Genomic DNA, 16,101 nt, shown 5'->3' with positions numbered 1-16,101 from the left:
GGTCTGTGGTTCGAGATACTGTGAACTCGAGTGACTGAGATAGAAGAACTGTGAACTGAGAACTGGTAGTTCTGATTTGTAAATAGTGCTTTGTAAATACTAGTTAAGATTAACAGTTCATTGTTGTGCGTAATAGTCCAAGTAAATTGTCATTGTCGTCGGTGGAATGCTATAACGAATACTTTGTTGAGTGAGGATCCAATTGTTGACGAGAGCGTTTAAGGTGAATTGTAGAAAGGAATTACTGTTGTGACGAATAAATTACATTGTTGTAACTAATAAAATTCACACTGGTGTCAGAAGTGGGATATTATCGACAATGGAGAACCTACAGCAGATCCTGCAAGCCATCGCGGAAATGAAAGCTGAAATGAAAAAGGACATAAGTGACGTAAAAGCAGAAATGAAAGACGGCATGAACGACATGAACAAGCACATCAGTGAGGTTAAGAACGACATAAGTGATGTGAAAACGGAGATGAAGAGTGACATAAGTGAAGTGAAAACGGAGATGAAAAGTGACATAAGCGGAGTGAAAGATGACGTCACTACGCAAATCGAAAGCGTTTCGGCCCACGTAGATGGAATTGTGGCCATCGTGAAAGACGAACTTAAGGCCGATTTGGATAAATTAAACCAGAATTTTACAACTATAAACGAGACAGTAGCCGAGTTGAGACAGGATGTAGACAATTTCGACGGCAAAATCCGCGATCTCGAGCGTCGTCAAGAGCAGACGAGCGAGTTGCTGGATAAGACGAGTGAGATGATGGACAAACACGCTGAGGAAAACAAGCACATCCTCGCGTTAGTGGATCGCCAGGCTAGAGAACAGAAACAGATAATTGCCGAGGAAGTTCAACGGGCCGTGGAAAGATCGACGTCAGAATTGAGGACCTCATGTAGTGGCCATGTGGAACCATCGCCCTCAGCCAGACATCACAACGTCAAGACGCCAAAGTTCGACGGTACGACGTCTTGGGCGATATTCCGTCGCCAGTTCGAGGCCACCGCAGCACATAATGGGTGGACCCCAGCGGAGAAGACTACTCAGCTGCTGACCGCGCTTCAAGGACAGGCGTCGGAGATTCTTCACAGCGTTCCAGAAGATGGGACAGCCGCTGAGATAATGGCGGCCTTGGAGGGACGTTATGGTGACCATCAACTTGCGGCAGCGTTCAGGACCCAACTGAAAACGAGGGTCCAACAGTCAGGCGAGTCCCTACAAGAATTCGCGATGGCGGTGGAACAACTGGCCCATAAGGCGCTCAGGGGCCTACCTAATGATTTCATCGCTGGAGAGGCGGCCTACACCTTCGGCAGCGGAGTTCGAGACCCGGAAATAAAACAACAGCTACTCTTAGCAGAGCATCGCACCACCAACGCAGCTCTGGCGGCGGCCCTCAGGATGGAGGCAGCCAAGTTGACTGCGAACGTCTCGGCATCGCACCGGATTAGGAGCGTCGCGGCGGCCGACGTCGAGGAGCGTCAACCGAAATCACCAGAGCGACGAAGACGAGGAGTGCCTACCTGCTGGTCCTGCGGCGAGCCTGGACACCTGAGGAGGGACTGTGACCGATCTGGTCACAAACAGGAAAACTAAAAGGGGCCGATGCGATGAGGGGCACGTCGGCGCCGTCATCACCATCCCCTCGGCTGATCTTGAAGACGGTTAACAGAAGATGCGACGATGGGCTGATTGCTGACGGATGGATAAGAGGCCGCCCATGCAGAGTACTGGTAGACACCAGGGCGTCGCTCACTATCGCCAGACCGGAAGTCGTGCGTGGACTACCTGGGAGGACGCCGCTGCGCCGGTATGAGCTACGTACTGCCTCAGGCGAGAACCTACCCATCCAAAAAGAGGTTTTCCTGGACTTGACCTTGGGAAAGAGGAGACTGGAGATGTGGGTGTTCGTCGCCAACATCACTGAAGACGTCATCCTGGGACTCGACGCCATGCGGATCTTCGATGCAACGGTGGATGTCAGGCGCCGTATCCTGCGGTTTGGTCAGGATGAAGTGTTCCTGAGGGACGTCGAAGACCAACCCATTGCAAGCAGACTCACCTTGGAGAATCATGTGACAATCCCGGCAGGCTGCGAGATGGTGGTGACGGCAAGACTGGACGGACAGCCGAAGAGAAACCTGCTCCTCGATTCGCAAACAACTCCGATAGATGGGGTTTATGTGGCCAGATCCCTACTCCCGAATCAGAAGGTGGTACCGGTGAGGGTCCTGAATGTCACCAATCGGGACAAGGAAGTGCCTAGTGGAACTGTACTAGGTAACGTCGAGCCGGTGGTGTCTGTGACGTCGCTGGCAGATAACGAGGAGTGTCACCGACCACGTCCAGATCTAGACCCATCACTGAAAGAGCTGGCTCGAGAATTGGCGGAGAATTTAAGCAAAAGAGAAAGAAGACAAGTCCACGATCTACTGACAGAATTTCAAGACGTGTTCAGTCTGTCTGAAAACGACTACGGGAGAACGGAGAAAGTTCAGCACCGCATCGACACCGGAAATGCTCGCCCAATCAGACAACCTCCTCGACGCGTCCCTCTAGCTAAACAGAGGGAGATTGACAGCCAACTGGAGGGCATGAAAGCAAGAGGGGTCATCGAGGAATCCGACAGCCCTTGGTCATCACCTGTAGTGCTGGTGAAGAAGAAGAATGGGGACCTGCGTTTCTGCGTGGACTACAGAAGACTGAATGACGTCACCAGGAAAGACTGCTTTCCCCTCCCACGAATTGACGACACCTTGGACACCCTGGCCGGAGCAGAGTGGTTCTCGACGTTGGATCTCAAGTCAGGATACTGGCAGGTGGTGCTACATCCTGAGGACAAGGAGAAAACGGCATTCTCTACAGGCCAGGGACTATGGCAGTTCACCGTTATGCCGTTCGGCCTCTGCAACGCCCCGGCTACATTCCAGAGACTAATGGAGTCTGTAATGAGAGGCCTGACATATGACACCTGTTTGCTGTACCTTGATGACGTCATCGTGGTGGGCAAGACTTTCGGCGAACAGCTGTTGAACCTGAGGAAAGTGTTCGAGAGACTGCGACAAGCCAGACTGAAGTTGAACCCGAAGAAATGTCATCTATTCCAGAAGAAGGTCAACTACTTGGGACAGGTAGTAGGGACCAACGGAGTGGCCACGGCCCCGGAGAAGCTACAAGCCATCAGAGGATGGCCTAGACCGAGGGACAAGCAGGAGCTGCGCCGCTTTCTCGGCCTCTGCACTTATTACAGAAGGTTCGTAGCTGGGTACGCCAACATCGCTAAGCCTCTAACCCAGCTGACCGAGGAGAAACGACAATTCCAGTGGACAGACGAGGCGGAGTCATCCTTCCAGTCGCTGAAAGAAGCGCTCTGCACTGCTCCTGTACTGGGATATCCCATCCCTGGAAGGAAGTTCACGCTCGACACGGACGCTAGCAACGTAGGCATCGGCGGAGTACTCTCTCAGGAACAGGACGGGCAAGAGAGGGTGATTGCCTACTTCAGCCGAACACTATCCAAGGCTGAGAGAAACTACTGTGTGACGCGTAGAGAACTTCTTGCCATTGTGGAAGCCCTGAAGCACTTCCACAAATATTTGTATGGCCAGGAATTCCATCTGAGGACAGACCATTCTGCACTCACCTGGCTATTGGGCTTCAAGAATCTGGAGGGGCAGACCGCCCGTTGGGTTCAACGACTGCAGGAGTACAACTTCACCTCCGAACACCGACAAGGGAAGAAACATTCCAACGCTGATGCCTTATCACGACGCCCGTGCCCGGATGGCTGTAAACACTGCCTGAAAGTAGAAGAGCGGGATGGCGCCCACGCAGTCCGAGCAATTGCCGCCCAGCCGAGCCCAGGATGGGATAACGCCGCCATAAGGAGGAAGCAGCTGGAGGATCCAAACATTGGACAGCTACTGCGTGATGTGGAGTCCGGCCAGAGACCAGTATGGGCCGATATCGCCAACCGTAGCACCACTTACAAGAGCTACTGGGCCCAGTGGGAATCCTTCACTGTCAAGGACGGTATCCTGAAGAGGATTTGGGAGTCGGCCGATGGAAGGACCCGCATAGAACAACTTGTCCTGCCCAGGAGCAAGGTGAAGGAAGTGCTGGAGGAGACTCATGCTGGAGTGACTGGAGGCCACCTGGGAGCCAACAGGACGCTGGACAAGTTAAGGCAGAGGTTCTATTGGTTGCATCAGAGAACCGACACGGAACAATGGTGCCGAAGATGCGACACCTGTGCAGCCAGTCGCGGACCAAGGACCCGCAGCAGGGGAGCCATGCAGCAGTACAATGTGGGAGCTCCTTTTGAGAGGATCGCCATCGACGTTGCTGGCCCGTTCCCGGTCACGGATCGCGGGAACCGCTACCTGCTAGTCGCCATGGATTACTTCACAAAATGGCCAGAGGTGTACGCGATTCCCAACCAAGAGGCTTCGACGGTGGCCGACGCGCTGCTTGACAACTTCATTTGCCGATTCGGGGTGCCCCGGGAATTGCATAGCGATCAGGGGCGCAACTTCGAATCCAACCTAATGGGAGAATTGCTCGAGCGTCTGGGGGTGCATAAAACCAGGACCACTCCCCTCCACCCACAGTCCGACGGCATGGTGGAACGATACATCAAAACCGTGGAGGAGCACCTGCGGAAGGTGGTGTCCAACCATCAACGAGACTGGGATGCCAGAGTTCCACTGTTCCTCTTGGCCTACAGAGCTTCGGTCCACGATACAACAGGGATGACACCGGCAAACATGGTCTTCGGGAGAGAGCTGCGCCTGCCCTGTGATCTGCTGTTTGGCACGCCACCCAGCGCCGACCAGCCAGCGACTGACTATGTGGCAGAACTCACCGAGAAGTTGAATGGAGTTCACCAACTGGCCAGAGAGCACCTCAAGATGGCCAGCGACAGGATGAAGGTGCGCTACGACAGATTAGCCAACTCTGCAGGATTCCAGGAGGGCGACCTGGTGTGGCTGTATCGACCTACCAGGACCAAAGGGAAATCACCAAAGCTGCAGCGTGCCTGGGATGGACCATACCGCGTGGTGACCCGGATCAACGACGTGGTGTACCGCATCCAGCGACAGCCTCGAGGGAAGATGATGGTGGTGCATCTGGACCGATTAGCATCCTACCAAGGGACTGCCCGGGACGAGCAGCCCTAAGGAGGGGGCAATGTGACAGCGACGTGAGAATCGAACTCACGACCAGCGTCCCGCATGAAAGCAGATCGCACAGGCTCCACGGAACATTGAGTGACGTCGCGCGGTGGAGAGAAGAGAGAGGGTGTATTACGTCACGCGACGAGTTTGCGCGCGCATCTGGTGCTGGTAGAGAGGAGAGGGCTCTGGATTTCTCTGGAATGCCATCTCTAGAGACGGGTGGAACCTTCGAGGCTACGTCGCTGTGATTATAAATTACGGTCGCGAAGGAACGACAGCAGTTTTAGAGTTTCCAGTTTTCAGTTGATTAGTCAGCCAGTCAGTGAGAAAGCCAGTCTTGTGTACCGGAGTTCGACTCGAGTGTGCGTCCGCATCTGCGTCAGCATCCGAAGGCCTGAGTTCGAGTGCAGTGGACCGCAGTTGGAGAGACCTGAGTTCGAGTGCAGTGGACCGCAGTTGGAGGGACCCGAGTTCGAGTACAGTGAACTGTCTCTGAAGGTCTGTGGTTCGAGATACTGTGAACTCGAGTGACTGAGATAGAAGAACTGTGAACTGAGAACTGGTAGTTCTGATTTGTAAATAGTGCTTTGTAAATACTAGTTAAGATTAACAGTTCATTGTTGTGCGTAATAGTCCAAGTAAATTGTCATTGTCGTCGGTGGAATGCTATAACGAATACTTTGTTGAGTGAGGATCCAATTGTTGACGAGAGCGTTTAAGGTGAATTGTAGAAAGGAATTACTGTTGTGACGAATAAATTACATTGTTGTAACTAATAAAATTCACAATATTAAAAACAAAAATTCCAACATTATGCTACGGATTCGAACTTTCTAACTATTCTAGATATAATTGGTCATCATCACTGGTTTACAGCAACTACCACTTCCCTCAAGCCCCAAATTCCATAAGAAATGAACAAACAACAACTCATGATGGGCAGATGAGCTTCAAAGTCGGAATTATAATTTGTCTATATATGTAAATATAAAACTTTCAGGTTGTATTAAAATCTAATAACTCTATGTGTAAAACTAAAACTATACGTAAACAGAACATTAAAGTTCATGAAGAAAATCTGTCTAAGGAAGGACTTAAAGTCTGGACCAGTAATGCATATTTCATAGGGAAGGGAGGAGACACGCTTATATATCATCTAAAAACTGTTACATGCGGATATTGCGCAAGTTTAATGTCACAATAAATGGAATCTGAAAAAAAAAAAAAAAAAAAAAATAATAGTATGAATTTTTTTTTAATATACCAATCACAAAAATTCTTGCATATAGTACAGACTACTTCTCTGTAAAAAGGTAAAAGGTAAAGGTATCCCCATAACATGCCATGAAGGCACCTGGGGGGCATGGAGGTAGAGCCCCAGGCTTTCCATGACCTCGGCACTAGAATGAGGTGGTGTGGTCGGCACCACGCTCTGACCGCCTTTTACCCCCGGGAAAGACCCGGTACTCAATTTTATAGGAGGCTCAGTGAACCTCGGGGCCGTTCTGAAAGTTTGGCAACGAAAAAAAATCCTGTCACCACCTGGGATCGAACCCCGGACCTTCCAGTCCATAGCCAGCTGCTCTACCAACTGAGCTACCCGGCCGCCCGACTACTTCTCTGTATCAAACATTATATCTAAAATAGGGAGCTGCAGCTGAAATTGTCAGTCGAGAATTAATTGTTAAGACTTTTCTAAAAGGAAATCTAATTCAAATACTCACTGTCCTGAGGCAATGGAAGCAATTATGAATTATAATAGCACCCATTTCCAAGTCAATCTGTTCTTTGTCAAGCATCTCATGAACTTCTTTAAAGCCATCAAGACGTTGGTTGAAGTCTGGCTGTTCTACCCATTTTGCATCAAAAGCATTGAGCTTGGATATGAGTAGTGCACCAATAATCAAGTCAGCTTTTTTCTCCTCACTGCTACAATTAGCAATTGTTATAAGCAGCTCATTTAGTTGTTTTCTCGGTCCCGGAGCTCCAACAACACCAAATAATGGTGCCATAGATCTGAAAAACACGGGAAGTAATTATCACTTGAAACAGTAATTAAATTTTATATTCAATATCACATAAAGTCACATACAATTTTTTTCTCCAATGCAGTGTACTTGACTTTGTCATTCACTCACGCATTCTCCTCTATGAGCGACATAATGAAGCTGTAGTTCTTGTAGTCATAGACTTTGCCATCAGTGTATCGTGGCAAGTGAATTACATAGCTCACATAATGAAGATTTTGAATAATGAAACAATGGTGGAATGCCAGTAGGAGAAACAGAAATGGTCTACAAAAAGTTACCACAAAGCACAGTATATTCAACACAAAATCCACTTGGATCCACTGAAATTCGAACCTAAATTACCAGTGTGGTAAGCCTATGCTCTAGCCATTCGGCTCACAGACTATTCCCATATACAATATTTTTTCAGTACTTTTAAAATGATTATCTCTGAGGTCGAGGTCAGTGTCTCAGTTACAGTGAGTCACAATTGTTTGTGGTAGACGACAGTGTTTATTGTATTGTATTGTAGTAGCCTATTGTTAAAGCAGTCAGTACACGAAGCATGTGTTATAGTGTTGTAGTTGTGTCGGATATGAAGGGAATAGAGCCGCTATCAAGTTCCGATTAATGGTATACGAGTTCACACACTGACGTAAGTAGAATCTAATTATTATATCAATAACATTTCAACTTTATTAAAATCATGTAAGTCTTGTTATTAACCCTCTGTGAGCATTTTACAGGTTAGTTTAATGAATGTGTCTGTAATATATCAGATGATGGCTGCCCTGCGTGCTCACTTGCTAAAAATAATGCGCCCTGGTGGCTGCTTTGGTAACTAGATTGCGGAATAATACATTTCGGTTTTGTTTACGTTTACTTCCATCTTTAGTTGAAAATATTATAGTAAGAGTTAAGAATACTGCTGAGTATAGTTGAGTTGATGTGATGCCGTTAAGAAGGTTTTAAGCCTAGTTCACAAGAGTCGAAATGCAAGAACAGAGAACTTAGTCACAAGGAATAGATAATGCAGCTTTTAAATTCCCCCGCTGTTTTGTAAGTGGTACTTAAGAAGATTAAAGACCCTTAGTGCTAACTAATGGCAGTACTGTAAGACAGAATGGCAAGTATAAGGAGTGGGGGGCATTCCTTGCATGTTTATAAACTATACAGACTAAAAATATTAACTTTTACTACGTACGAAACCCAGCTCTAGTGATAAGATATCTTTTTCAAGGGTACTTGTAATATTTTAGTTCCCTTCTTTGCCAAACAATCTACAATCTCATTGCCCATAATACCACAATGAGAAGGGATCCATTGGAGATATAGGTTTTTATTTTGTTTTGCCAGTATGTGTATGGATAATTGAATTTCTGCGATTTTTGAATTTGTAGGAATATTTATTGAAGCTATGGCTTGAATAGCAGAAATTGAGTCACTAAATATAACAGTATTTTTGAACATATTAATCTGATAAATAAGTTGTGTTAATGCCTTGTTGATTGCTGCAATTTGTCCGCCAAGTACTCCCTGTAAACCAAAAAAAATCTGAATAATTTGGAATATACTCCAGCCCCAGCTGGTTCATTATTTTGATATTTGGAGCCATCTGTATAAATGTGTAACCAATCTGTGTCAGGATAGACTATATTTAAAGTTTCAAGAGTTATTTGTTTTAATTCAAGTGCAGACGATTCTTCTCTCTTCAAATCCCTAATTAAATTTGTATTATAATTTATATTGTCGTATTGTAATGGTTATTTAGGTAATAGGAACTTTTATGGTTTTAAATTAAAATAAAATAAATCTCTTAGTTTCTGGATTGGCTGTAGAAACCCATTTTGCATTTTCAATTTTCTGCATATGAATTGCTAGCTTGTCCAGTATGACGTCATGTGGTAATCTTATCATTCTTTCATATTGCAACATTGGTCTTTTATGTATCTTCCTTTTTATGGGATAGTTCTTTGTTATTATTTGCATTGCTCTTATTGGGATAGATTTAACTGCACCAGTGATTAATCTCGTAGCATTATTTTGTGCCACTTCTAATTTGTCAATGGTTTTTGTTGATGTTGTAAGTAAGTTTTCACATCCATAAAGTATTTGTTGTTTTATATATGTTTTATAAGTTGTATTCAATACTGTTTGAACACTCCCACTTTGTTCATGCAAGACTTTTCAGTACATTGCATCCTGAGTTGGCTTTATCTATTGTATTTTTAACATGTTTTTCCCAATTAAGTTTTGGATCAATGTATACTCCTAAGTATTTTGGATTTTGCTGTTGAGAGATTTTATGTCCATCTATTAGTAACTGAAAATTGGGCAATTTATGACATAAGGAAAAAGTCTGATAAAAGGTTTTATTGATATTAATAGTCATTTTATTAGTTTCGCACCAAGTAGATAACGATTTTAGGACATCATTCATATGTTCTGTTAGCTTGTGTTGTTGATTATGGGGACTTGAAATCCATATAACCAGAGCATCAGCATATAATGCACATTTCTTTTCTGAACTGTCGAAATTTAGATATAGCTTCTCCATATTTTGTACAATATAATCTTTGATTAATAAACCTGTATATCCATCAGAATAATTTACCACCTATACCTATCTTATTTAATTTTTCAAGCAATTTTATTCTCCAAACTGATCCATAAGCATCTTTGAAGTCAACAAAAACAGCTAAAGTAGTTTCTTTGTTATCCAAGTTGTCTCTTATATCTTGACTTAGCTTAAGTGTCTGTTGTATAGTAGTGTGATGGACTCGGACGCCTGCCTGTGCTGATGTTATCAAGTTTTTATTTTTATTTTCTGAAAGCCAGGTAAGTCAGTCCCATTCCGAGGCTTATAGGAAGTCGAAATTGCGATAGAAAATCTGAAAAATTATAAGTTCCCAGGTATCGATCAAATTCCAGCAGAATTAATACAAGAAGGTGGAAGCGCATTATCTAACGAAATTTATAAGCTTGTACTTGCTATTTGGGAAAAGGAAATTGTACCAGAACAATGGAAGGAGTCCATAATCGTACCTATCTTTAAGAAGGGGGACAAGACTAACTGTAGTAACTTTCGAGGAATATCACTTTTGTTGACGTCGTACAAAATTTTGTCCAATATTCTTTTGAGAAGATTAACTCCACATGTAGGTGAAGTTATTGGGGATCATCAGTGTGGTTTTAGGCATAATAGATCAACTATTGATCAGATATTTTGTATTCGACAGTTAATGGAGAAAAAATGGGAGTAAAGGGTACAATGCATCAGTTATTCATAGATTTCAAAAAGGCATATGACTCGGTTAAGAGACAAGTTTTATATGATATTCTTATTGAATTCGATATTCCCAAGAAACTAGTTCGATTAATTAAAATGTGTCTCAGTGAAACGTACAGAAGAGTCCGTATAGGTCAGTTTCTGTCAGATGCATTTCCAATTCACTGCGGGCTAAAGCAAGGAGATGCACTATCACCTTTACTTTTTAACTTTGCTCTACAGTATGCCATTAGGAAAGTCCAGGATAACAGAGAGGGTTTGGAATTGAACAGGTTGCATCAGCTGCTTGTCTATGCAGATGATGTGAATATGTTAGGAGAAAATCCACAAACGATTAAGGAAAACACGGAAATTTTACTGGAAGCAAGTAAAGAGATACGTTTGGAAGTAAATCCCGAAAAGACAAAGTATATGATTATGTCTCGTGACCAGAATATTGTACGAAATGGAAATATAAAAATTGGAAATTTATCTTTCGAAGAGGTGGAGAAGTTCAAATATCTTGGAGCAACAGTAACAAATATAAATGATACTCAGGAGGAAATTAAACACAGAATAAATATGGGAAATGCCTGTTTTTATTCGGTTGAGAAGCTTTTATCATCCAGTCTGCTGCCAAAAAATGTGAAAATTAGAATTTATAAAACAGTTATATTACCGGTTGTTCTTTATGGTTGTGAAACTTGGATTCTCACTTTAAGAGAGGAACATAGGTTAAGGGTGTTTGAGAATAAGGTGGTTAGGAAAATATTTGGGGCTAAGAGGGATGAAGTTTCAGGAGAATGGAGAAAGTTACACAACACAGAACTGCACACATTGTATTCTTCACCTGACATAATTAGGAACATTAAATCCAGACGTTTGAGATGGGCAGGGCATGTAGCACATATGGGTGAATCCAGAAATGCATATAGAGTGTTAGTTGGGAGGCTGGAGGGGAAAAAGACCTTTAGGGAGACCGAGACGTAGATGGGAAGATAATATTAAAGTGGATTTGAGGGAGGTGGGATATGATGATAGAGAATGGATTAATCTTGCTCAGGATAGGGACCAATGGCGGGGCTTATGCGGGCGGCAATGAACCTCCGGGTTCCTTAAAAGCCAGTAAGTAAGTAAGTAAGTAAGTAAGGTAAGTCATGCATGTACCATTTTCTCCATTGTCTTTACGAAAACACAAGTGAGAGATATTGGATGATAGCTATAAATATTTTGTGGAGGTTGTTTTGGTTTTAAGATGGGTATTAAAATTGCTTTTTTTCCACATGGAAAGAACATTAGTTTCCATATTTAATTAAATAATAATTGTAAGCAGATTTTCATTGCAACTGGTCCAAGATGTTGTATCAATTCTGGTAAGAGTTTATTTGGTCCACGTTGTTTCTTCCTTTTCATGGATCTAATTGCAATTGTTAATTTGTGTATTGTAAATTTTTCATTAAATTCTTTAACACCATTTTCATTTTTGAAAGACTGCTTCAATTTCATTTTTATTTCTTTTTCATACTGTTTCTGTTCTTTTGTTATGGGTTCTTTCTTAGTACAATGTTTGGTGAATGCTGTAACAATTTGTATATTAAAATGTAAAATTTTTTTGGTAAGTATAGGCTCTTTCCTTTGTTGATGTATCATTTTATTATCCAAGATTTTAATGAAATTATATATTTTGGAGCCATCTTTTCTATAATCAAGATCTTCTAAGAATGTACTGAATGTTTTTTTCTTTGAAGTGCATATTTCTTTTCTCAATGAAGCTGCTTTCTGTCTCCAGGAGATTACATCCTGTGGATCTTTTCTTGGTGACACTTATTTCTGTTTACAGTTTATGTCTTCTTGTCGAAGATGCAGCATTAATCGTCACGGGAACTTGCAGATATGCATTTAATGTATGGTGCAGAAATACTTTCAATTCCTTTCTCCCATCTTGGCTTTGGCCTTCCTCTCCTTTTTGTTCCATCTGGCTTTACCATTAACAGGCTCCTTGTTAATCTCACGAGATGACTGGCCCATCTGAATCTGTTGATATTAATGCATGTTACTGTGTCTGGTTCATTATAAAGACTCTAGATTTCATGATTATATCTTCATCTCCACAGCCCTTTATCATGTATTGCTCTGAAGATGCACTTGAGAAATCTTCTTTCAAACAATCCTAGTGAGTCTGTATCTGTTTTGCTCAGTGTCCAGGCCTATGAAGCATATGTCTCCAGGAATGCAGAAGCTTCAATTATAATATGGTAAAATTGAAGGATTGAGAATTATAAGGGTACTGTCATTTTATCGAAATTGAGATAACTGTGTTTTCTTATGTAAACTTGTGTCTAGAATAAGATCTGCCCTTTTGTTTTTTCAGTTAGAGCATTTTCTAAGACTTTCCTTAGAATATTATGCATATGTATAAAAAAATGAATAAGGTACAAAATTTACCATCATTCTTTTTCTTGCTGGTAAAATGTTGTTGTTGTTGTTTTCTAATGCTGCAGGGGTTTGACAATAAAGTCATTTGACCTCTTGCACTCCAATATTTTTCGAAGATATTATCATGGTTAGCCACTGAAGCACAGATTTTGAGGTGTTCTGGATCCATTTCTTGGTTTGAGTTGCACAATGGGCAGTTAGGAGACTGATATATTCCAATTCTATGCAGGTGTTTGGCCAAACAGTCATGGCCTGTTGCCAATCTAAATGCAGCTACAGACGATTTTCGTGGTAAATCGGGAATTAACTGTGGATTATGATGCAGAGAGTTCCATTTTTTTCCTTGAGATTATGTTATCAAATTTTGTTTGTTGAAGTCTAAGTATGTAGATTTAATAAATCTTTTCACAGAGTAATACACAGATTTAGTAACAGGTCTAAGTAGCAATGCTGCCCTTCTTTGCTAAAGCATCCACATTCTCGTTTCCCAGGATTCCACAATGGGATGGTATCCATTGGAATACAATTCTTTTGTCGAGTGATATTAATTGAGAGAGCATTTTAGTTATTTCTGCTGTTTGAGATGAAGGTGTGTGTTTAGAGACTATTGATAGAATAGCTGCTTTGGAGTCTGACAATATAACTGCATTCTTAAATTTATTGATGTGGCATAGAAGATTCCTGAGACTTTCACTTATTGCAATGATTTCTCCATCAAAACTTGTTGTTCCATATCCAAGAGATCTATAAAGTGAGAATAGACACCTGCACCTGCACCTTGTTCTCTGGAGATCAAGGATCCATCGGTATATAAATGAAGCCAGTTTTGTGGAGGGTACCTAATATTAATTGTCTCTAAGGACAATTGTTTCATTATTTCAGTGTTTACTTCTGATTTCAGTATTTCTTCTGTTAAATTTAGATTATACTCTATATTTAATAGAGTTAAAGGCAGGGGCGATTTCTCAGGGGATGCTATGCTTGCTGTGCAAGCCCAATTTTTCGTAGAATGTTATTTCTCAAAATGGCGTTAAGTACATTAAAATTTATTTTGATTTTTGGAACATTGTATAGGCGTAATACCATCCGCAGGTTGCACACCGCAACTATCGCAACACTTGCTCGTTTCTCGGAGCTACAGGAAAGACGTAGAAATAGCGAGAATATGATGCGTGCGCAAGTGCCTTCCTTCTTGGTCCATCTTAGGCGCACATGCTTCTGTTATGTGTTGTTTGAAGCTCTGGTCCAAGAGTTACACCAACGACTATTTAACATTACACAGACCAGCATTGACAGCGGGAATGTGCTGTGTTTTGCAAGTGCAATGTAATTGTACGAGTGGAATGCAAGTGTTAGCTGCTGCATGTATTATTAATTCTTAAACATTAATTTGAAGTATTGCAATGAGTTCGGAATTGTGTGTCATTGAAACCTTATTATTAAATCCATTTTCCCGAAGAGAAGACAGACATTATAGAGAATATGTGCGCTCGTTCAGTGCAGCTCAATACAACAATGTCCATTGATTGGCAGGGTCGAGAAAACTAAATAAACTATTTTGTTGGCCTACATTATATCGAACTTCTACATCTCATAAGCGAATATGATCCATGACTCATAATGATTTCATAATTATAAAATAAATTATTTATGTGGGTCTGATTATTTTTATTAATTATGAATTATTATATCCTCCCATCTTCCCCTATGAATAAAAGAGCAAGCCTAACTTTCGTGACTAGCATTCGCCCCTGGTTAAAGGGTTTGGTTTAATTTATAAGTTTTCTTTTAAATTCGGGATATTGATTTTCTGTTTTAATTCTTGAACCATGTATATGAAACTTACAGTTTTTAATCTACAGAGAGGACTGTATGAATGCCAATTTTTTCCTGATAATACGACAAGTTTTTCATATTGAATCAGTGCCTTTTCTTCTATTGTCATTTTGATGCTGTTAATATTAGTGAGGAATCTCATAGAATCTATTGGAGTTGTTTTGATTCCACCGGTAACGAGCCTGAGAGCTTGGTTTTGAACTTATTCTATTTCGTTTATGAAAGGTGAAGTAATTAAAATTTCTCTGTAGTATGTTGTTTTGATTCCACCAGTAATGAGCCTGAGAGCTTGGTTTTGAACTTATTCTATTTCGTTTATGAAAGGTGAAGTAATTAAAATTTCTCTGTAGTATGTCAGCACTGGCTGCATAAACATTTTGTATGTAGTGTTCAATGTATTTCTAGAGCATCCCCATTTCTTTCCTGCTAGTCTTTTTAGAAGGGAGAATCTTTTACGAGCTGCATAATTTGAGTCTCTGAGCAATTGGCCGAGAATAAGGTTCCCACATTGCAGTTTCTTTACAATCTAGCTAGTACAGTATTATACTAAATCACAAATAATATATTCTTACCTCAAATGTTTTTCTGGATGTATAATATTTTTTAATAAATTATTAAGAGTGGAAATAATATGAGACACTATATCTTCTCCAGAACCTGCCTTCTTTTCAAGAACTGGCAAGAGCAGGCGTAACAGTGTATCACTCGTTGGTGCATCCCAAACCAATTCTGTTGCTCTTGAGAGAACCACCAGGTCTCGCTGACTTAGACTTCTATGTTTCAATGAGACTATCTTACGTTCTAAACGTTCCAGAATGGCAGGGATATGAGGTATTAGCAAGCAGCTGCCATAGTTTAAATCTTCACACACTGTAACATATAACAACAACAACAGCAATAATAATAATAATAATAATAATAATAATAATAATAATAGTAGTAGTAATAGTAATGATAATACAAGGTAGGGAATTTTCAGGGAACAACTTTTAATGAGTGATACAACTTTATGACCTGAATGAAATACATATTTAAACAACCTAATGCTTATATTTTATACTTTTAGACTTTGTTTATTTACACAACTGAAGGTACTGTTCACGTCTGAGCTCCATGCCTCTGACAGAGAATTGACGAAGTGAGAGGAAGAGAAGGCATGTCCAGAAAAAGTATGCAATAGCAGCTCCACTATTCCACCTACAAACATTAGCCTTCTTCCCTGTGTATTGTGTGCTGAACAGTTGAGTACATGAAGTGGGGTTTATAAATGTAAGAAATTTAATGTAATTGAGTACAGTACTTCTAAAAAAGAGAAGTAAAGTTCTACATCGGCAAAGTCGTGATTTTATAAGGCCTGTAATTGAAAAG

The 16,101-nt window shown here is 41.7% G+C and overlaps 1 protein-coding gene across 7 annotated transcripts in view; it reads right to left on the bottom strand.

The window, feature by feature from the left end:
• LOC138705059 (small subunit processome component 20 homolog) overlaps positions 1–16,101 on the bottom strand; it is a 297,829-nt gene that overhangs the window by 128,447 nt on the left and 153,281 nt on the right. For all 7 annotated transcript variants that reach the window (XM_069833649.1, XM_069833650.1, XM_069833644.1 and 4 more), the window contains 2 exons: positions 15,306–15,603; positions 6,909–7,200 (listed from right to left, as the gene is read on the bottom strand). In XM_069833649.1, coding sequence (XP_069689750.1) covers positions 6,909–7,200; positions 15,306–15,603 — 590 coding nt within the window. The remainder of the gene's footprint in view (positions 1–6,908; positions 7,201–15,305; positions 15,604–16,101) is intronic.

This window comes from Periplaneta americana, chromosome 8, assembly GCF_040183065.1.
Source record: "Periplaneta americana isolate PAMFEO1 chromosome 8, P.americana_PAMFEO1_priV1, whole genome shotgun sequence".
Taxonomy (NCBI): Eukaryota; Metazoa; Arthropoda; class Insecta; order Blattodea; family Blattidae; genus Periplaneta; species Periplaneta americana.
The sequence above is the reverse complement of the archived record's forward strand: the minus strand, read 5'-3'. Positions and strand labels throughout refer to the sequence as shown.